This window comes from Acyrthosiphon pisum, chromosome A1, assembly GCF_005508785.2.
Source record: "Acyrthosiphon pisum isolate AL4f chromosome A1, pea_aphid_22Mar2018_4r6ur, whole genome shotgun sequence".
Taxonomy (NCBI): Eukaryota; Metazoa; Arthropoda; class Insecta; order Hemiptera; family Aphididae; genus Acyrthosiphon; species Acyrthosiphon pisum.
The window spans coordinates 168,632,981-168,656,425 of record NC_042494.1 but is presented as its reverse complement, the minus strand read 5'-3'; the positions used below and the strand labels follow the sequence as shown (position 1 = coordinate 168,656,425).

Below are 23,445 nucleotides of genomic sequence, written 5' to 3'. Positions count from 1 at the left end.
CAACTATATTAATGGGTTCCTAACTAATTACCATGGTAAATTAAATAGGGATGTCAGCAACTCGTGATACGCATGTTTGTTACGTAAGCATTTCTCCAACTTGTTGTGCATTGGAGTGGTGGTGGAGTCTACGACGGCCGCGGCGACGTTGGACCAACAAGAAACAGAGAAATACTACTTCACAGAATATGGCTGGGTGGAGGGTGGATGCGCGATTTGTTTCAAAACTGGTATATTGCTGACATACATATTTAATTTGTCATGCTGATTACCATGACTAAATTAACAGGCACGATCACTAAAAAACCAACTTTTCCTATCACTGCGCACTTTCCCCAGACATGACAAAAACATTATAATTCCTATATAATTGTAATGTGAATAATATTTTTTTCTATGACATTAGTGTTTCTTCCAAGTCTGGGGAAGTATAATATATGTATAAAATATGAGTTTAGTAATCACAGATATGTATAATAACTAGATACCCGACTTCTTCTTATCAATGACGCTGGCAGCCATTTACAACTAGGGCAAAATAGTATTATCAGTATATATGTATATATAAGTAAATATGTATATGAATAAATGTAAACATTGCCAAAGTTGCAAATGGCGTCGGGCATCATAATTTAATAATGTTGTTGTATGTGGAGTCGGGTATCTAGTTATTATACATATCTGTGTTAGTAATCTAGCGATCATGCCTGTTTCTTTAGTCATGCCGATTACTATATTTTTCTGCGTCAAACGAACTAATAATTCCATTAAATACTTGATCATTATAACTAAAAAAAATTGGAAAATCGTTGATTCTTTAATTATTAGGTAGATAACTTATGCATAAATTAGATACAATGTACAAGTTAAATAATGCATAAATTATTAAAACGTCTAGTTTTCTAATATAATATTCTTTCAAAATGTAGGTTAAAATTACATTTTGTGATGCTACATTAATTATAATGTATTAACTCACTTGGAATTTACTGCGCAGTCATTTATATTAATTTTTGATGGTTCCATACTTCGGGTTGATATGAAATAATAACAACGTCGCGGTCGTTCGGTATCACGTTTGTAATGATGGTGGTCGCGCACGTGGTCGAACGTCAGGTATATTCCGGGGGGGCGACGACGACGTGGCCGTGTTGCAATTGAATACCCCGTGAGATCGTAGATCTTGTACAGACGAAGAAGTAGGAGACTTACTCAAGGACGCGCGCTTTCCGCCGTGTGTTGGAAGATCGTCGCTGTCGTGTCTACGGTGATGGCGGTTAGAGATGTTAGATAGTGCGTGATGCTGACGTGAGGAAACGGTGTATCGGTGTCGATGGACGCAAAAAAGATAAAGAGCGACCGTCTGGAATGCTGTGACGTCGCGTCACAAATATATGAAAATTTAAAATTTATAATATCAATCATATCATGACAAATTGATAACAATAATATCTTTATCAGTGTTATGAAAATGTAAACCACGGACTAAGATGTACAGGACTGGGCACGAGATGAATATTGTGGTTACGAAATGTAGTACGACAGGCGGAGTTTGGAGGCATATTTTCTTTTTAGAATTACTTGCGCCGTCTTGGTGGATACTCATGGAACTAGAACACATCATACAAATTTCTAGTTCCAAAAGTATCCACCAAGACGGCGCTAGTAATGTTAAAAGCCTCCAACCTTGTTGTATCCAGTCCTGTATATCTTAGTCCGTGATTTCAGCCATTTTTTTCTGAGCGGAGACAGTTTTGTCAGTCTGTATATTTTATATTGTTATTGTTTATTATATCCTGTAAGTTGAATTAATATTATAATATTATAATTTTTTATTTGTTTCTCTGTTGGTAAACAAAGCGTTAGAAATTAAAATCCCATTTTTAGCAGTTTTTCGTAATAAGTCAGTGGTTTTTCGCGTGGCGTTAAATAACTATCGAGAACATCGAAAAATGACCTTTCTAAATCACTTTGATAGCTTTGTTTATCATCATAGAAACTAATAAAATATTGTAACAAATTAGTGTTTTTTAGTTTTTTACAATATAAAATATCCAGACTGACAAACCGTCTCTCCTCAGAATCGTTTTTCGTATACAATAATATTATATTATTGAATTCAAATTTAATACAATCCATTATACAGTGACCCACTTGTAGCCTACTGTACAGCAGAGCAAGAGCCACTTACCTATTGTTTTTTTTTTTTTAATGGTTTTATTCATTTATAGTTGTTAGTTAGTTTTATTTAAAGACAATTCATTCAAGTTTTCACCTAAGACCTATATAATATTCCTAAAAATAACTCTACCAAAAGATAAGTTTTTTTTTTATTATTGATCTCAAAAATACGAGTGAACATCTAATCTTGTAAAAATATGAACTTAAAACGCTCATAAAAATTTAATTTGACTTGCTTGTAGACATTTTTTTTTGACAAAGATCGTAGACAAACTTATGTAAAATTTCGTGTTACTTTTTAAAATTTAAAATTTAAAAAGAAATTTTTTGAATTTCTTACTCAAAATAATTTGCCCATTTTACGTATTTTGCCAATATTTGAACTTTTAATGCTTTTAAAAAAAAATTGTGATATGGATTTTTAATATTTTTCAACTGTCTTTGAAACAATATATTAGGATTTAGGAGTCTTCTATTAAATTTTCAAGCTTTTTTACCTAACAAATAAAATACTAATCATATTTATAGAATAAAGAACTAAAAAAATTGGAAACTGAAAATGTGTGTAAAGAACTCAAAATAAGTCAAAAAATATCATCTTATAATATATAAGTTTATATAATAGCAGGTATAATAACACTTGTTTTTTACAGATATTATAAGTTCAAATTTGGACGAAATTACATATTAAAACCATGGTTAGGTTAGGTTATTCTTGCAAGAATAACGATTTTAGTAATTTTGTAATTTGTTCTAATTTAAGAATATATTCGTTGGTACCCATATGAAATTTGTAGTGTATATTATTATATTTTATATACACAATGAAATATTTTTCAAATAATTTTACCGGAAAAAATGAATTTAACCTCCTGTTGTACCTACTAATGCAGGGGTTGGCAATATGCGGCCCGTGGCGAGGAAAAACTGGATCGCCAAGAAAAAATTTTTTATGAGGTTTTCCGCACATAATAAATATTTGAACTATTTTTATTTTGTACTTGGATGTATTTTGGCTCCAAATACACATATGGGAAACTTCGTTCTCCAAAATGACATTTTTAAAAAATAAATATTGTTAAAGATCAACTGCAGATCTCCACGACTCCACCTTGAAAATAATCTGCGCACATTAATTGTTCTCCAAGAGTAACAAATTTTAAAAAACTGGCTAATATTATGTGATATTGAATAGTTTGTTTTAAATAGCTTAAACTGTATTTTTAACAAAAAATAAACACATTAAGTATATTAACTAATATTCAAAGGTGGGCATTAACTAGTTAAAAAGTTAAAGTTAAGTTGTATGGTACTAATGCCTTCAGTATGTCTAATAGTAAAATAAATATTTATTTTATTTTATTAATATTGGGACCCAGTTATTTGTAACACGTAATTTCATAAAAAAAAACACATGTGGCTGTGCACACACAATGTTTTTATGTTATCATGTTTTCTACATTATTTACGAGGACATCATAAGTTTACTTAGCTGTTAAGTTTTAAACACCCAAGTGTTGTATTTTACCTACCTATTCAGAAATGCAGCATATTATATTCTTTGTAAAGTAACACTGATGATCGTTCTTTGTAATTATACGAACCATAACACTATGATTTCTTATAAAGTTTTAATAGCATTAACTGTGACATATATCACATGCTGCAGTAGTAGTACAGATACAGATATTACAGATAAAGGTAGGTAATTATTAATAATAATTATATGTATTTATATAAAAATATAAAATTGATATTAGAAATTAGAAATTAGAATCATAACACTAACAATATAGGTACGTATTAATGTATTATAAAGGTGATTATCAACAAAATAATAATTTATCAATCATAATATGGACGTACCTTTATAATTTAAAATAAATGTACCTATCAAATACCAAATATTAATCCTAATTTTCCTCATCTATAATATCAGTACATAGGGTGATTCACCAAGCATGGTTAGGGATCACCCCTTTTTTCTTCAATAGTGCAATTATTCAAAATATTATGTTTGGAAATTTTGAATATACTATATAATACTATATTTTCAAATTCTTGAGATTTTTTGTACCTACTGCTTAAGGTACAAACTACAAACTTCTGTTTTTCAAATGAGACCCCCCCCCCTTTCAATTGTAAACTAAATAGTAGATAATTTTTCTGAAATTTTTGAATCAAAATTGGTGAGGGTAGTTTTTGAGTTATTCAACTTTATGTTCCGAGGTTAAAAGGTCCATAGTATAATGGGTCTATAAGATATTGGAGAAATGGGGATTTGACAATTATAGTCAATAATAATTTTAAAAAATGGCCCAAGTGAAATAAATACTGGTCCAGTTTTATTTCTATTTTATTTTTATGTAAAACTACTTTTAAGGACTATTTAATCGTTCTTAATACAAATATTTTAATAACTAAGAAACTACTCATTCAAATTTTGAATCATCCTGATTAAGTAAGTACAGTAGAACCTCGATTATCCGTGTTTGCGCTTAACCGTGCTTACTCTTCCGAAAATGTAATAATAAGTATGGACTGTAGATATATATGTAGTTATAATCGAATATTTTATATTACATAATACTCGATATCGACAATCGTATTAATGACATTTTTGACGATAATAATATGAAGATAAGCAATATTGTACATCGAGTATTATATTTATCGAATCACCTTCAGTTTGCTTTTGTCCTTCGCTATCGCCGAACGTAACGTGCGGTAAACGTATTATCTAATAATGAGTGCTAAACGAAAACGTGTCGTTCTTTCTCTAGAAAAAAAGATGTTGATTATTAACCGGGCTGTAGATCATGGTGAAAGTGTTCAAAAACTTGCAAATAAGTTCAGCGTGGGTCAACAGATAGTTCGTGACTTAATCAAACAAAAAATAAAATTTTCAAGTTCATATCTTGTGCAGAAGTATTAGCTAAGAAGAGAAAAACTATGAAAAATTCGTCATTATCTGACATGGAATCTGCTCTTTTTGAATGGTTTAAACAGAAGCGTATTGAAGGCATACCGATTTCTGGGCCAATAGTTTGTGAAAAAGCAAAATGGTTTCATGAACATTTGAAAATTGATTAAACATTTAATGCTTCACAAGGCTGGTTATTTAGGTTCAAAACTCGTCATGGCATAAGACAGCTGGACATTCAAGGCGAAAGCCTGAGTGGAGATTTGACTGCCGCAACACTATTCAATGACGAATTCAATTCATTACTTTCAAAATTGAACTTGTCCACTGAACAAGTGTACAACACAGATGAATCGGGTCTATTCTGGAAAATGCTACCTTCAAAAACACTTGCTGCGCAATCTGAAAAATCAGCTCCTGGACATAAATCTAGTAAAGAACGACTTACTATTATGACGTATTCAAATGCGACCGGTTCACATAAGATCAAACTAACTGTTATTGGGAAAGCTAAGAAACCAAGATCTTTTAAAGGGAGAGAAATGAAATATTTACCATGTGACTATTACCACCGCCCAAAAGCTTGGATGAACCAGATTATTTTTTTTATATATTTAATAATATAATAGTTTTATATTTAAATATTATATTAAATATAATATTAGTCGTAATTAGAAAGTATTTTTTCGCTTGGCATGTGTAGGCAGCCCTGTTTTTCTTATCACTGTGTGGAATGGAATCGGTCCCGTCCCGTCCCGTCGTGGGTTTTAGTATTACCCGTAAATGACACATAAATCATATCAAAAACGTATTCGATTACAAACGTATTATATTTTATAGTACTAAAACTAGTAAAACATACTGTGTAAGCCTAACACAACTCACAAGTTTGAGAGTAATGTGTTTACATTTTGTGCTAGTAAATTTAAGTAAACAATATATTATTATTATTATTATATTATTATATCTATCAAACAAACAAAAAAACTTCCATAATACAACCAATGGATCAAGGCGTGATTTCCTGTTTGAAACGAAGGTACAAAAAGATATTTCTCCGTTATCTTTTGCAAGAAAATTGTTTTGATTCAATGAAAGAACTTTTGAAAACGTGACCATAAAAGACATCAAAATTTCCAAAAAATTATCCACTAAATACCTAATTCAGAGTAAAAAAGGGGCTCATCATTTGAATAACATAAGTCTGTATCGTTACAAGACATTCCTTAAGTGGCACAAAAAAAATTCAAGAATTTGAAAATATTATCTACCGGGTGATTCTTTTATCATTGAACACTCATTATTTCAAAATGTGTAAATTTTTTTGAAAATATTTTTTTACATAGTTTCAAGTGCCTTATAAAATAACTTTTTTTTTAAAAAATTATATTTTTAAATATGTAAATCGAATTTGGGGCGAGTAGTTTATGAGTTATAAATATTCAAAGTTTAGATGAGCGGAGGATTGGACAAACATTTCGCGGGGTAACCCCGTACCAATCCACTCAACTCATCTAAACTTTGAATATTTACAACTCATAAATTACTCACCCCAAATTCGATTTTCATGTATCAAAATACTAAGAAAAATATTCTGCTTTGGAATATAAAATTAAAGCCCAATGTTGTCATTTAAAAAAATAAAAAAAAATAAAAAAACACACATTGTAAAATCAATACATTCATCGTTCCACTCAGAATCTAAAATTCCAAAAAATAATGTTTTATTTTTCAATACAACCCAATTCGTGAATTAAATTTTTATAAAAATATTGATGCTAAAAACGGTTATTTAAGTCAAGCAGTTTATTATTTTTAAATATTACTTAATATAGATTACCTAACATTTCAGTTTCATTACATTTCAATATCATTATATTTATTTAATTCAGTTATTTTTTTTATGTCTAGATAGGTGCTATGGTAAGGGATTTCATACTCGAATATAATACTTTTTACAATAATTTATTCATGCAAATTAACCATTAAATAACATGACTTAGCCTACCATTAAGTTAGTAGTTATATTGGAGAAAAAAATAAGGTGTGGTATAATATATTTGATCTACAATAGGTTTCGCGTGGGAACGTAATTAGTAATGGATGTGCTAAATTACTAAAAGGCTGGGTATTAACTTAACTCACTAGTTCGATATTTTAATTAACTTAACTTTAACTTAACTCATATGTACCCGAGTGTGTCCGCAATGGGGTGGGGGGGAGTAGGGACAGTTGCCCCCCTTGGCCTTTTCTGGATTGATTATCATAATAATTATTATTGATGATTTTAAGAGGACGTGATACCCGCATGTGTTATCTCAGTCTTACAACTGCGTAACATAGTAAATTTTACGCTCAGCAGAACACGTGTAGCTCCATTAATTTAAAAATTAGAGTGAATTGACCTTTTATAAAATCTAAAGATAAGATTATTATCCAGGCAACCCCATATGCTTTTTAGTATATTTTAATTTTAAAACGAGTTATGAGTATTTTAAGATGTATAAAATATTTACTATTTTAAAATACTCATAACTCATAACCTAACCTAACCTTAAAATTTAAAATCGTCAAAACATTCAATGTAGGTAGGTATGTTAAATGCAAAGTTAATGCAAAGTACATCGTAATCCTAACCTCAATCATTACCGTTGTAATGAACGTCACAACTAAGAACGTTTCTTTTATAGATTATGAGATGTAGTGGTGAAACCAAGTGCAATACTGCAGTGTCAACTGCTGTTTTTACTTTTTTGATAAGAAAATTAAATGTTTATAGATGGCATAACTACAATAGTTTCAATTTTTCAAGTTCGTGGTATCAATGACTGAATAAGCTAAAAATATTTAATTTTCTAAATTACCTAAAATTATAAAACCAACGGTAAAATTGTATTTATTAAAACAAATTTATTTGATTATTTAAAATTGCATAACAATTAATTAAAATTAATGCTGTACGATTAAGTTTTAACTAACTATCTACGTATAATTCATAAATATTTTTACATTCCTTGTCTATATAAAAGAAAACATGTCACAAAAATACTTTATAACTAATAGGATAGTAAGACAAAAAATTTAAAAGAAATTATTTGGCCCTCCCCTTGACAAATTCTAGCGGACGCCCTTGTAATTGTACTTACGTTAACTTAAAATCTACTTATATTATATTATTTTTTTGAATATTATAGGTATTTTTGAAATTAGTTAATTCAAAATGTAATAATTATTTTCAAAATAATCTTCTTGAGAATTTTTAGACATATGTAAATCATAAAATATTTATTATTCATAAATTTATAAATTCCATACATATTTTTTAAAGTTAACTAGTATGAATTTTTCATTTTTCATTTGTCTTTCTGTTAAACTCTGTTGGTATAATATATAATATGTACGTTTAAGTACATCAAATATTATATTTCAATATCATTATATTTTTTTAATTTAGTTATTTTTCATGTCTAGATTGCTATGGTAAGTATTTCATACTCGAACATAATACATTTTACAGTAATTTATTCATGCAAATTAACCATTATATAGCAGAACTTAGCCTACCATTATGTTAGTAGTTATATTGGAGAAAAAAATAAGCTGTGGTATATATATTGATCTATAATTATAGGTGTCGTGTGGGACACGTAATTTGTTATGACTAATGAGTAATGACTAATGTATGTAGGTACCAAGTTCAACTAGTTCAAGGCTGGTCATTAACGTGTTAATAAGTTAAAAGTTAAGTTATTTTTAACTTATTAAATAAACTTACTAGTTTACTATTTTAATTAACTTAATTTTAACTTAATTCATTTGTATTTACGTTAACTTAAAATCAACGTATATTATTTTTAATATTCACAGTTACGTTAATTTTTAATTTTCATACTATCCAAATATTATTTATATAAGTTACCTATAAGTTCATATAGTGAAGGGAAAATATTATTGGAAAAAAAAATATATTTATGAAGAATTTCGTACATATTCTTATAAATAAAAACCGAGGTAAGGTTAGGTACTAACTACTAATTAATAATAATATAGGGGTTATAATGTAACATAATATTTATTGAGACATTGAGTCACCGTATATAGAGTATAGACATCAATAGATACGAGCCCACGAAGCCCCGATTTATAATACCTACTTAATTACTCATTAGTTATTACTTATTATACCTACAATTATTATTGTACGATGATCATGCATTGTGACCATTTTGATTAATACATTTTATTTTATACTACAATTTTATTACAAAAATACCCAGGTGTCCTAGCCTAGGTAACCTAACCTAACCTAACCTAGGTATTAATACCTAGCTACATATCTATAATACTGGTGTATCTATATTATAATATGTATATAATATTATATTATGATATTATATAATATGTAATATGTATATCATAAAAAAAAATATTGTTTTATAGGTAAATTTATACCATAATTCATACAGTTTACGCTGTTATTAAATTTAATAGATATTTAGAATAACCTAGTTGTAAAATACAAATGTTATAAATATATAATATTCACCACTTACAATTGGAAATATAGTAGTTTTTTTATAAGTTTAAAATTGTCGAATAAATTATTTTTTTAATTATAAAATATAGTTAGAATTATAGAATAATATTTTGTATATTATAAAACTCTAACAGAAAAATTATATGGTGTTGGATTTTCGCGTATGTATTAGTTAAGAAAAAAAATGTAAATATAACTTATTAGTATTCAATTTGGGTTATTATATGGATCACTGGATCAGTATGTAGCATAAAGTAATAATAAACGTTTAATAATTTATATATATAGATCATTCGGGATTAATAAACTACTGCTTTACACAACAATTTTGTAAGTATTTTTGAGTTATAATAATGTATTTATTAAAAGCATGTAAATTATCTTTTCTGTGTTTTCCTAAAAAAAAAATGTAACTTTAGTATAGGTACAGAGTACATAATATGAATGCGTTTTTAAGAAAACTAAACATTTGACAGTTTAAATATTTTACATAATAATTTATACTAAGTTAATACATTTAAAAATCATTTTTAAGTGATTTTGTTTCAATACTACATAACCACTATTGGTGGTTCAATATTCTATTTTGTTAGGTATTTCATCAGATCACCATAATATGGAAACGTTTCCACCGCATTTAATTTTACTGTTATTCGTAATGCACATCGTGCCGCGTTCTCTATAATACGGAGTACATATAATTCGTTTAGTTTTCATTGGTCCTTAATTCAAATAATCTTTTGTTGTCCTTCTTTAAAATTTAAAATTTATATGCCTGTAAAAGTTTATACCATCCAACAAAAATCTTAAGTGAAGAAAAGCCTAAGTTCTTCTAAAAAAAGTCTGGCTATCAAAGTAGTGAGACCTACATTGTGGCCAAGTATGCTCTTTCTTTAGTCAATAACCTAAATACATTCATGTGGAATAAATAGCTTTTAATTGTATTGGTTATTTTTTATGTATACTCTCTCTGATTAAATAACATCGCGACCAGACGAAAATCAGTTTTTACGCATTTCCACGCCACACGCTGCCATAGGATGCCACTGCTACCAAATTCTCAATGGTAGGTGTCGCGTGGGTGTTTACAGAATTGCTGCATTCACTCGCTGGATAGAGTATTGATAAATTCTACAATGAATATCTATGTACACTCTACTTTTGTTGTATATTTATTAAGTATACAATGTTAGAGCCCATAGTTACCTCTACGGATTTACCGTATAACGTCTATAACACATAATAGTATATAATACAACCAATTTTTGTTTCATACATTCTTGCTGTAATTTACGTGTTCACTTGGTTGTCATGAAAATTAACTATCTCAACGACTCTTGGCTTTAATTTTATCATCATATTACTAGTATTTAAAACAGATGTGAATGAAGAGCACGAAAATAAACCGTTGAACCGTAAGTTTTTACAATTATTATTATTGTAGTACCTAAATTCAGTGTTCGGATTAGATAATAAGTATTTTTTTATCTAGATAAAGATAAAGATAATGGAACTCAAATGTATTTAGATACTAGATAGATACAAAAGATAACTTAACTCATATTTATCTAGATAAAGATAAAGATAAATACTTTTTTACCTAGATAAAAAAAAAGATACAATTATTTTTTAAATGGTTTTAAATTTAGGTATATTTTAGTTGGGCACTAGGAATATAATAATAATAATGATATAAATAAAAATAATTACATTATTTATAAACCATAAACTTTGTTTGAGAATCTGTAAAAATATTTAAAAATGCATTTGTACAATTTTGCGAATTTTATCAATAAAAAATGTATCTAGATGAATTTATTTAGATTAGTAAAAAAATTATCTAAGATGAACGTTTAGATACCTTGTAACTTTTTATCTAGATAAGATAAAAGATGAACATATAATTATCTAGATATTTATCTAGATAAATTTATCTAGATAAGTCCGAACACTGCCTAAATTACCTTCGGAGTCCGCCACTAGACACACACCTTCTACTTTCGGTTAGTTGCTGTAATTAACGTGTGTGGTTGATTATCATGAAAAATCATCCATCCCAACAACTCTTGGCTTTAAATTCTGTTATCATATTACTCTTATTTCAAATAGATGCGAATGAAGAGCACGAAAGTAAAACATTGGATCGTGAGTTTTTACAATTATTATTATAGGACCTAAATTACCTTAGTAGTCCGCTACTAGACACACACCTTTTACTTTCGGTTAACTGCTGTAATTCACGTGAGTGGTTAATTATCATGACACTCTTGACTTTAAATTTTATTTTAATTTATCACATTATTACTATTATTTCAAACAGGTGTGAATGAAGAGCACGAAAGTAAACCATTGAACCGTGAGTTTTGAAATTATTATTATAGTAGGTACCTTCCTAAATTACCTTCGTAGTCCGTAGATATATACCTTCTACTTTCGGTTAGCTGTTGTAATTAACGTGTGTGACTGATTATCACGAAAAATTATCTATCCCAACGGATCTTGGCTTTAAATGTTATTTTCCTACTCTTATTTCAAACAGATGTAAATGAAGAGAACGAAAGTGAATCATTGAACCGTGAATTTTTACAATTATTATTAGGACCTACCTACATTACCTTCGTATAGTCCTTTACTAGACACATACCTTTTACTTTCGGTTAATTGTCTGGACCCAAAGAGATATAAAGTCCAATAAGCATGCCAATTTAAAAATCTATCTATATTCTATATATTATACAAATAATATATTAAACAAATAATGTGTACGTCTGACTATGTCCTTTATGCATTCCTAAACTGTTTATCCGATTATGATGACATTTGGTTCAGAGATAAATTAGATCTTAGGAAAGAAGATATGCTATATTTTGTCTCAAAAAATGTGGATAAGAGATCCACCCCGAGGATGATCTCAACTAGGAATTTTGAGGTTATTATTATTATTATTATTATTGTTGTTTATAAATGGTTGCTATTGCTTTTAATAATAATTACTATCATTATTATTAATTAATGCTATAAGACTGTGTATTTTAGTACAAAATGTATTGAATTCAAACCACGGTCTCGGTGGACCAATTTTTTTTATATTTTTTCATACTTTAGACTAGTATACTAAACTTATACTATACACAAGGCTGGGCAAGTTAACTATTTTTTTTAACTCGTTAAGTTAAGTTAATTTGGAAAAATGTAAGTTAAGTTTAAAGTTAAAAGTTACTTTGCTTTTTTATTTAACTTGTTAAAGTTATAAGTTAGTTGGAAAAAATAAGTAACTTAACTTAGTTAAAAATAAGTTACTTTTTTTTTCATATAAAACTTATAATAACACCATTTACACCTCATGTTAAAGATCTACAAATAACATAATATTATAATGTAGGTTTTTATATCTTAAAAAAATGTATTTTGTTGTAAGTACTTATATATTATGAAATCCAACTAAATAATTAAATTATTTGTATATTTTATTTTTTTACTTAAAAGTTTTCCAAAGTGACGGTAAAACTTTTAAATTTTACTTTGTTATTACCAACTATGAACTAAATATTAATAATCAAATTAATTATAAAAGTATAGAATTTAACGTGATTATAAAATGAATTAACGAGTTAAGTTATAAGTTACTTTAAAAAAAAAGTAATTCGTTAAGATAGAAGTTACTTCTTAAAAAAAAAGTAACTCGTTAAGTAACTTAGTTAAAAGTAACTTAACTTTTTAACTTAACTTTAACTTTTTAACTCGTTAATGCCCAGCCTTGACTATACACATACGTATGCACCACACCGAGTCCGCGATCCGCCGTAGGTAGATTGCCTATCTGATAATATACTGCTAACTGCTCACATAATCACAAAAACCTAGAAATAGCTAGTATCCAATATTTATAAACAATAAAGAATTAGAATATAGATAGTGTTCTTGAGAACACGTCATACAAGTTTAGTTATGATTACATAAATATCAATGCAGATGATTCAATTTAATACAGTATGAATTATATATGGATCTCTTTATCAAAATAATGTTCTCATGGCCTTATTATAAGAAGATAATTTTTAAAAATATACAATATACATATAACATAAATTATCATACACATAGGTACCGATATGTGCATTTATCTCAAAATATTATTCGTAATAGAGATTCATTTTAGTTTAGAATGTTTATATAGGTATGTAAAATACAGAGTTCATAATATTATTGATTAAATAATGATTTATATAAAAATACAATATTGACACTGTTTTTGAATAGAAAAGATTTTCAGATGTAGGTTAAAATTATTTGTACAAAATAATAAGTACGTTTATTGGAAAATATTCTGAGTGATTTACCTTATAATCTATGATGGTTGACGTGAAGATGATAGCTCATATTTCGTAAATTCACTTCTGCCTATGACCGAGTATATGGGCTCTCTTTATAGGTACTCCAAGTTTCCCAATTGGAGATCACCAGTGGTGATTAACATTGCCACTAATTTGGTAATAACATAAATAATTTTATATCACGATAAGTGTGATGAATGATGATACAATTACATTTAGATCGAAGAATCGGGATCTAAAGGATACCACATTGCCGCATATTTAAAGCACAAACATTAAACTCAAATATTTTATAGTATCGTTAGTTACATAGTTAATGCCAGGGGTCACCAAATAATATTTCCGTGGGCCACATTAAGAATTCGGAAAATTCTCGAAGGCCATAAAAATTCAAAGTACATAATATTTATTATAATATGCCGGTTGGCCAAAATTATTTTATTTCTAAATAAAAAAAATTGGCTTTTTCTCTCAGTCTGTGGGCTGGTTAAAATGAGGCCCGCGGGCCGCCATTTGGTGACCCCTGGTTAATGCTAATAAATCTTCGTTCACCCTTGACGCTTCTAGGTACTAATGGAGTTACATGACATCCCTATATGGATTAATATACATATACTTATAATATATAGTATCACGAGTCTACGATCTGTTTTAATTTTTGACGTATACTCTCTCTGATTAAATAACATCGCGACCAGACGGAAATCAGTTTTTACGCATCTCGACGCTACACGCTGCCACAGTAACTTACATCAGTTCTAAATGGTAGTTGTCGCGTGAGTATGCACATAATTGCTGTGTTCACTCGCTGGATAGAGTATTGGTCTAGTCTACGACTAATATCGAAGTTCATCTTTTCTTTTATTTTTATATTTATTAAGTATCTTAGAGCCCATAACAGGTGTTACGTCTTACGGAGTTACCATATAACGTTTTTAATGCATAATAATATATAATACAAACAATTTTTATTTCATACATTGTTGTGGTGATTCACGTATGCAGATGATTGTCATGATGAATCAACTATCCAAGCAGGTTTTGAAAAATTTATAAAACATGTGAAAGATGAGTACCAAAAGGAAAAATTGCATGGTGAGCTTTTACAATTATTATTATAGTACCTAAATTACTTACATAGTTCAATAAAGAGAAGTAAAAATATTGTTTTAAGTTCAATTTGTTAGTATTAGCTAGATACCTACGAATACATAAATAAATTCTTAAAAAAATCCTAGTCAATAATTCTTCATAATATGAAAAATAAAAATGTAATTGACATTTGATAATATTAATAATAATACTCCATTCTGAGCTTAAGTTATATATATATATTAATTTTATTATATATGAATAGCATTCAATCGTAAATTGTGCAGTTGCCATCTACTCTGTTTCGTAGATTATATTACACGGCATTCTCGTGTATATGTATATAATTTACGATAACCTAAAACTGCAAGTCGATTTAAATACCTTTTCTAATTGGTTTGGGAATTTTGGTTTATCCATAAATTTTTCAAAATGTTAGGTTATGACTTTTAATAGGACTCGTCCTTCAATAGTTTTCTCTAACTATCTTGGTAAGTCACCAATTAAATACAAATACGAATACCAAATACGTGTTGCAAATGATGGCGTCATAGACCTAGCATTTAAATTCAATCATAGCCTTAACCTGAGTTCCCACATTAATTATGTTTATTCTCAGGGTTTTAAAACCCTTAGGTTCATAATGAGACTGTCAAAGGACTTCCGTTTTGGAATGTCTATTAAGATTCAAAGCACCCTTTTGTACACTGGGGGGGGGTCCAATACTCGAGTATGGTGCCATTGTATCTATATACCTAGGATCTCCATACTGCAGGTGACTCGTTGCGACTTGAAAGGGCACAGCGTCGATTTTTGAGATTAGCTAGTAATTTGTTTCAGATCTCACGTGAGCCACATGATTATTATTTATTTCCCAATGTCAGACTTACTCAATTTAACGTCATTGGCTGAGCGTAGACGTTTAGCGGGTATTTCATTAAAGGTATCTTGAATATTAAAGTGGATTCGTCCATCCTTATCTCTTTGCTTTGTTTTATAGTTCCTCAGTGCTCTTGATGGTTCGTCTGTACTAATTTTCATGCAGGATTGCAATATTTCTTGTCCCATTCGATTTCTTATTTTGTTCATTATCTTATTCATCGCACTAAAGCGTTCAGCTACTTTTTTCAATTTTGTATACCCAATATTTGCTTTATAAATATTTAACAGTGGAATTTTTACGTTTTCTTTTACCAAACTAGGTATTTGCGACATACTCAAATGAATTCAGTTTTATCTGAACTTTGGTTGATTAAAGACTAGGCAAGTACCTACCTATAAACAAATGTTCGATAGATCTTTTCCAGTGATTATAATTAAAAGCTCTTATATTAATTATTTCAAGGGATTTTTCATTAAAACGAAATCGTAATTTTTTCCATCATTGTATCAACACATGTTTTTGTTTCTTTTAGACTTTACTTTATTTTAATTTTCAACTATTTGTTGTAGGCACATAGGTACATATTTTTTCAATTTACCTATTTTTATATTTGTGAAATGAATTATTCTCGTCATTTGATGAACGCTGATCCGAGATACTTTTAAATTACAACGAATAGCTTTGCTTAAGTTATTTATTGCACTTAAGTCTCATCTAGGATAAATAAAGTTATTAAAAAACTTAACTTGGTGATTTATAACAGACGACTTTCTGCTAATTAACAAGATCTGCTCCGTCAATGCAGTGTATATATATAGGTATATATATGTATAATATATATACTCACATGCTGAAATAATCGATCTATTTCACAGTTTGACTTCATCAATTAGTCGATGATTACCTAACCAATAGTGTCAATACTTTCTGGTATTTTCAATTCACGTATGTAATTCACTTAGTGTCCAAGCCACTGCAGACATTTTTCCCTTTATGGCCCTCGACCTGTTGTTGGATGGCCCGGATTCTGTTTCCATATGGACTGAGTCTTCGGATAACTTGCACCTGTCGTTGCTCATGGTTAAAACCAAAGGCACAAAAAAAAAACCCTAGCATTGCCGCAACCTTTATACAATTTGTTCATTCCGCGCACGCTACCTACCAAATGGTGACTGCCCATGCCCGTTCGACAATAACGGTTTCAGTGTCGGCGTCGTTCGTTGGCGCCGACCTTTGTTAACCGATAAGATAATATGATATAATAATATCTCTAACCTTACACAGTGTATGACTCTCTACGTATATTTCAAAAACTGCTCTTAAGCGAAGAATTGAGAGTGGACCGACTCGACACCGACATCAATTCATGCACGCACTTTTACTGGAGCGTTTAGTATAAAAACGACCCAATACTCTGTAAGGTTACCTTTACGGTCGGACACTAAATTAGTACCGACCACCATGGATCCGAGACTGGTTAGGTCGGAGAACCGTGGATTTTAAATATTGAGCTACACAACTGCAACTCAATGCAAATAATATTTTTATTGTTACATTTTTATGTACAAAATATGGATATAGTAGTATGGATCGACTATTTGATATACGCGGTTGTTACCCGACACCTGCAGGGGCATCCTGGTCACAGCCGCTGTTGTTGTTGTTGTTGTTGTTGTTGTTATTGTTGCTCGTCCAATATCGGGCTTCCGGGTGACGATCTTGGCCGATCCAACTGTCTACTCAATGGCCGGCGACATTGCACACTTAAAAATAAATGGTATTGCGCCGATTACCACGGTCAGGAAGCGAAGCGGCGACTGCGTCGCTTCCCAAACGGTTCCCGTCTATTGTTTATTATTCCTAAACGGCTACCGTCAAAAAAGGTTTTACGAACAGGTCAATACCCAAACGGCTCCCGTCGATTAAAGTTTTTTACCAAATGTTTACCATCCATGTTTTACATAACGGATACTATCTTCCCCTGATTTACTGTTTTTTGCCAAATAAAACCTCGGTTACCTACGGAAAAGCTTTTTCAGCATTGTGTGATTACATTAACCCACAAGTTGTTTTCGCAGATTTTGAAGAGGCTATTAATTTTGCAATACGAAAAACGTGGCCATCGGTAAAAATAAAGGGGCGTTTGGGAATTTACCTGGTAGTAAAACTTTTTTCGGCAGGAGCCGTTTGGGTTGAGCTCATTATATATATATATATACACACCTGAAAGACCACCACCACGGTACTGCGTTGCCGCCGATCCGTCAGTTTGGGTATAGCCCATTCGGCTCCCGATTTTCCTAATGAGAATACGATATGACATTTTTATCTTGGTGTGTGTGCGCGGTCGGGTCTGGGTACGCCTTATCTCTCCGGACTTTACATGGTGGCATATATACTCTATATATACGATCCATAATATAAACCGGCTTCAGTTTTTATCACGGGGATAATTTAGTCACGTTACAAATCATTGTTATTACTGTAGAGAGCTGCAGTTTAATCAGAATGATGCTATCGCTAGAGTTTAAGGAGGTGTAAATCTGAAGGAATTTAATTTATCACAGGCACATACTTAGTTATTAGTATAGCAAAATTACATCTTTAGGATCTTTAGAATTCAGATGCGTTCCAAATCGATTTAAACAACATAGTTAGAAACAATATACTAAGAATCTAAAATAAATAAGTATATAAATACTATATTATAGTAATATTTTCAAAAAAATATATAGCAAGACTTATTTGTTTAATAAAAATTTTATTTGGTACCTATATAATATTTTGTGAATATAATGTTAAAATAATACAATATAATATTTGGATGTTGAAAATGTTATCAATATAATTAACAATAATCAAATATTATAATTTCTAGAAGATGTAATTGCATTCTTCAAGTATAATGCATCTATAACAGCAGCCAGTAAGTATAACTATCTAATGTAAATAATTTCATCATAATTTACATACTATACATCTCATAGTATTCGCCCCAGTACCTACCTAATTGTAGGTGATAGTTATACATACCAATAGCTATTGTACTATTTTAAATTTTCGTACTATATAATAATACTCATTGGTGTGGACTATATAAAAGATTTTTTTAATTTAAAAACCCGATATTATATTTTTACATATATTATGATCGGACGGTACTAGACAAGCAGAATACACAATGATAATAAATTAATTAATATTACAATATTTTTCAATGCAGCCTACTCGACAGTGCGCCAATGACGGTTATCAGCAATGCATTATTACTGTTACGTCCCTACCCTATTAAATATGTACCTATAACATAGCACACATTTCTAATAGTTTGGCGATATAATTAACTAGGCAATTAATATTAAAAAGCATTCTGAGGTCATTGCAAAGGCCAAAGAGCGTGGTGAACACAGTAATAAAAATATTCAAACTATAAGATTCACACGTCTCTTCTAGGAATAGTCTCAATATTCGTGAGAAAGTATGTGAACCGACCAGGAAACCAAAAATTATGCTACAAGACCCGAATTATGCCTAATTCCGGTAATTTATACATCATAACAAAGTTTTTTCTCTTTTTTTCACAATTTAATCAGTTACTCCCTCAAACGGTAACGGATATAATTGCCTTACTGCACGATTATACCCTATGCTTTTCTGACCTAAGTTGCTCGTATAATTTCGTCGTTACCTTCTTGCGTGCTTATGACCACACCCATTCACCATTGTAACGTGGGGACATTGTCCTCTTAGTATTCAGTACTACAGTATTCAGTACTACAGTACCGAGGTGGATCTCCGGTCCTTTCTGGTCACCCATTTCGAACGCTCCTGGAATTGTCCCAAATACTCTGCGACGGCGATTGTAAACTGCGCCCAAGGTACAGGTAAACATGGAATAATACATGTAAGCTGCGCCCGAGTTCTTATCAAGTGTAAAAATGTGATATGCAAACTGCGCCCGAGTTTTTATCAAATGTAAAAAGGTGACATATTATGTAAACTGCGCCCGGCTAAACTTTTAAAATTGAACAGCTGTATTTTTGCAAAATTGAACAAAATTACAGAATTACTAATCTAAAATTATTACAATCTTTAATTTATATTTAATTCGTTAAATTAAATATTAAACAAAATATATAATCTCAAAAAGTACAATATTAGGACAAAAAAACATATTTTTGATACATATTTATCAATTGGATATGACCACTATTATATCTATTAATTAAATGTTGTCACGTTTTGCGTTTATTTTTTGTTTTAGAATTTTAGTATTTAAGGGGTTCATTTATACTATTTAGTTTGATATGTGTTTCTATTTGAACTTCATCTAATTTTTCTAAGAACATGAAAATATTTGGATGAGTAGTATAAAAGCTAGAATTAAAATGAGAATGATATAGGTATAACTCGTATGCATTAGTGGCTAAAGTTGGTTCTGCTGATGCTTGAGGCCATATTTCAAGTGAATACTGAGCTTCTTCGCGTATATATACATCTACCAAATAAATTCGAACGCAGTTTACATTATACCTTTTTAATATAAATAACAATTTTGGGCGCAGTTTACGTATGCCCCTCTGCGCACTGACGTTTCCATAACAGCTGGGAGCACTGAGCCTTTTATCATATAATAAGATCATCGCCATCTCGTTAAGCGATTTACTGATATGTTTAATAAATCTGGTTCAAGTAGAGCAGTAAGAGAGTCTCCTATCAGGAAATGGCAGTGAGTAATATAGGGAGGATCGGACGGATCTGAAGATAATGTGGTTATCGGACGAGAATTTAAACATGCTTCAGCATGGGTTAGGAGGGTATTCAATTTTTCGAATGTCAGGTTTGTATTGTCTAGTGCTTTACTTAATAACGAATTCATAGACTTACCGCCGCCTATCATAAACCGCCGAAATTTGGTGAGCGGAAAAGTGTAAAGTACCACGACATATGTCAGATAAGACTCTTTTGGTACTACCATCTAAATGGTGTTCCGACTGGAATAACTGGCGAAATTCTTTTAACTTGTTGTTTGCATCAACAAAATAAGTTGCGTTATCTGGATATATCAGTATATCACTATTCACTGCACTTTCATAGCGTTAGTCGAAAAATCAGTGTAATGCGTTTATAATTGCCTAGGTGGTGAGATCGCTGACCAATTCTATGTGGACTGCTTTAGTAGTAAATCAGTCAAATACGCTAGTGTAGGAATACTATTATCGTATTAATACTATTATCGCAAAGGCAGCGAAGCTTAGTAAAAAAAAAATAGCTAGTACCCACTAAGTGTCTTGTAAAAAATACTTTTGAAAAAGTATTAAGATACTAGTATTCGAATAAAAAAGTTTTAAAATATACTTTTAAAATACTATTACAAAAATGTATTTTACGAATACTTACAAAGTATTTGAATACAAATACAAGTATTTTTTAAAATTTTATGTTACATAATATATACATATATATATATTACATCAGTATAAGTACATATTATGTTAATACTTACCATAGATTTTAACAATTACTTTAACATCTTCTAAACTATTTAGCAGGGATCGAAACCGTTTCAAATTTTAACGGTTACGGTTTTAGTTCTTGAGAACGGTTTTCTAAATTTTCTGGTTTTGGTTTAGGTTTTAAGAACGGTTTTTTAAACTTTTTGGTTTTGGTTTCGGTTTTAAAAAAGGTTTTTCAAATATTTTATCGGTTTAAAAAACGGTTTTAGAAAATTTTCGGTTTTGGTTTTTGGAACGGTTTTTAAAAATGTCCATTTTATTTTCCTGTCTAATTACTGTAGATTCGATTTTTATTATCTATTAACTATTATAAGGGCCGAGTCTAAAGCCCTGAAATATGGCTACTTTGTATAATTAGTGTACAATATACGATATAACAAATAAACGTTCAGCAGAACTAATTTCGTGTTATTAACTTGAATATTTTGTACCTAATTTAGGTGCCTCATGCCTACTTTTGCATTCGACATAATATTATGTTGCCATATTATGGTTGAGATCATTATTCGATTACATTAATATTTAATTGTAATATTGTATATTACAATAACATCACACTATATTATTTGTATTTTCAATTTTCAATCATAAGTTTAGTAATAATATATATTATATTAATATTTCGTAATACTCAGTAACTGCATCGGGATTTTTATCAATAAATCCAAACATCATAATTTCTTCGTATAAAAATAGTAGAATTACAAATAATATAATTAACTTTATGGAATTCAAAGAAACCGACATTAGTTTTAAATTTTAATCCGTTTTTCAAGAACAGTACAAGAGCGGTTTTTCAATTCTATGGTTTCGGTTTGGGTTTTGAAAACGGGTTTTTAAGGTCTTAGGTTTCGGTAACGGTTTTTTAACCGGTGTTTCAAAGCTTTTGGTTCCGGTTCCAGTTCCGGTGTTCAGAAATGAGAAAACCGTGGTTAAACCGGTTTCGATCCCTGCTATTTAGAGATATATACATGTTCACATATTTCATTCTGCATTCAGATATATTTCAACAGTTAACTAATATTGATTAAATTTTAATGAAAAAATAAGCTAAAGAGTGGTATTAACTATTAATATGGGACTATTTTAAAATGATTAGATTTTCAGTTTTCTTAAAAAATTCCAATATAGAAATCATATAAAATTTAATGTGGTATATTTTAAATTTTAATATTGTTATTACCTAATTTTACTATACAAAAACATAATATTAGTTTTCAACGAAAACAATATTATTTTTATTGTTGTCAATTTTTTGTGAAAAATAATAAATTAAAGTTAATAAAACGGACTTAATGGTGTTTTAATACAAGTATTTAAATGCTGTTAAAAATTCTTTTAAAAAGTATTCAAAATACTTAAAAAAAATACATTAAAAAAATTGTATTTAGAATACCTACCATATAAATACTTCAAAAAGTGTTTAAATACAAGTATTCAAATACTTGTATTCGAATACTTTACAAGACTGCGGCACTAACGTACCTATATTAACTGGAACTAGAACTGTACCATTGAAAACCCGTGCTAATTTGTACTATTCCATCGGCCCGCTCTACTGGACAAACGGCTGAACATATAAGACCATAATAAGGTATCAATCGATCAGAAATATTGTGCAAATGGGAACCGGGAGAACTCGCAAGCAGATTGCTTGGATAGCTTAAAAGTTTCAACCAAAAATGTTTAAATACTTTTAAATCCACTACTCTCGGACCCATAGACGATTGACGATAGTGCGATGTCGCGGACTCCGTAGATTAATAAAATTATGGATACGATCTTAAATAATTGTGTTTAATGGGTGATTTATCAAGCGTACAACACTCATTACCTCAAAGAGTATTAATGTTTTTGAAAATATTTTTTTACATAGTTTCAAGTTGTTAAAAAAACAATGTTTTTAAATATTTTTTATCCTTATATTTTTTGAAGTTTTTTACCTTTTTGATGGTAGCATATAGTTTTGATTTCATATT

The 23,445-nt window shown here is 29.7% G+C and overlaps 1 protein-coding gene across 1 annotated transcript in view; it reads left to right on the top strand.

The window, feature by feature from the left end:
- Positions 1 to 3,456: 3,456 nt before the first annotated feature.
- LOC107882712 overlaps positions 3,457 to 23,445 on the top strand; it is a 24,283-nt gene continuing 4,294 nt past the window's right edge. The window contains exons 1-9 of the mRNA XM_029486659.1: positions 3,457 to 3,882; positions 7,016 to 7,027; positions 8,576 to 8,584; positions 9,776 to 9,802; positions 9,930 to 9,971; positions 11,009 to 11,056; positions 11,751 to 11,997; positions 14,981 to 15,070; positions 18,829 to 18,876. Coding sequence (XP_029342519.1) covers positions 3,759 to 3,882; positions 7,016 to 7,027; positions 8,576 to 8,584; positions 9,776 to 9,802; positions 9,930 to 9,971; positions 11,009 to 11,056; positions 11,751 to 11,812 — 324 coding nt within the window. The 5' untranslated portion in view covers positions 3,457 to 3,758 and the 3' untranslated portion in view covers positions 11,813 to 11,997; positions 14,981 to 15,070; positions 18,829 to 18,876. The remainder of the gene's footprint in view (positions 3,883 to 7,015; positions 7,028 to 8,575; positions 8,585 to 9,775; positions 9,803 to 9,929; positions 9,972 to 11,008; positions 11,057 to 11,750; positions 11,998 to 14,980; positions 15,071 to 18,828; positions 18,877 to 23,445) is intronic.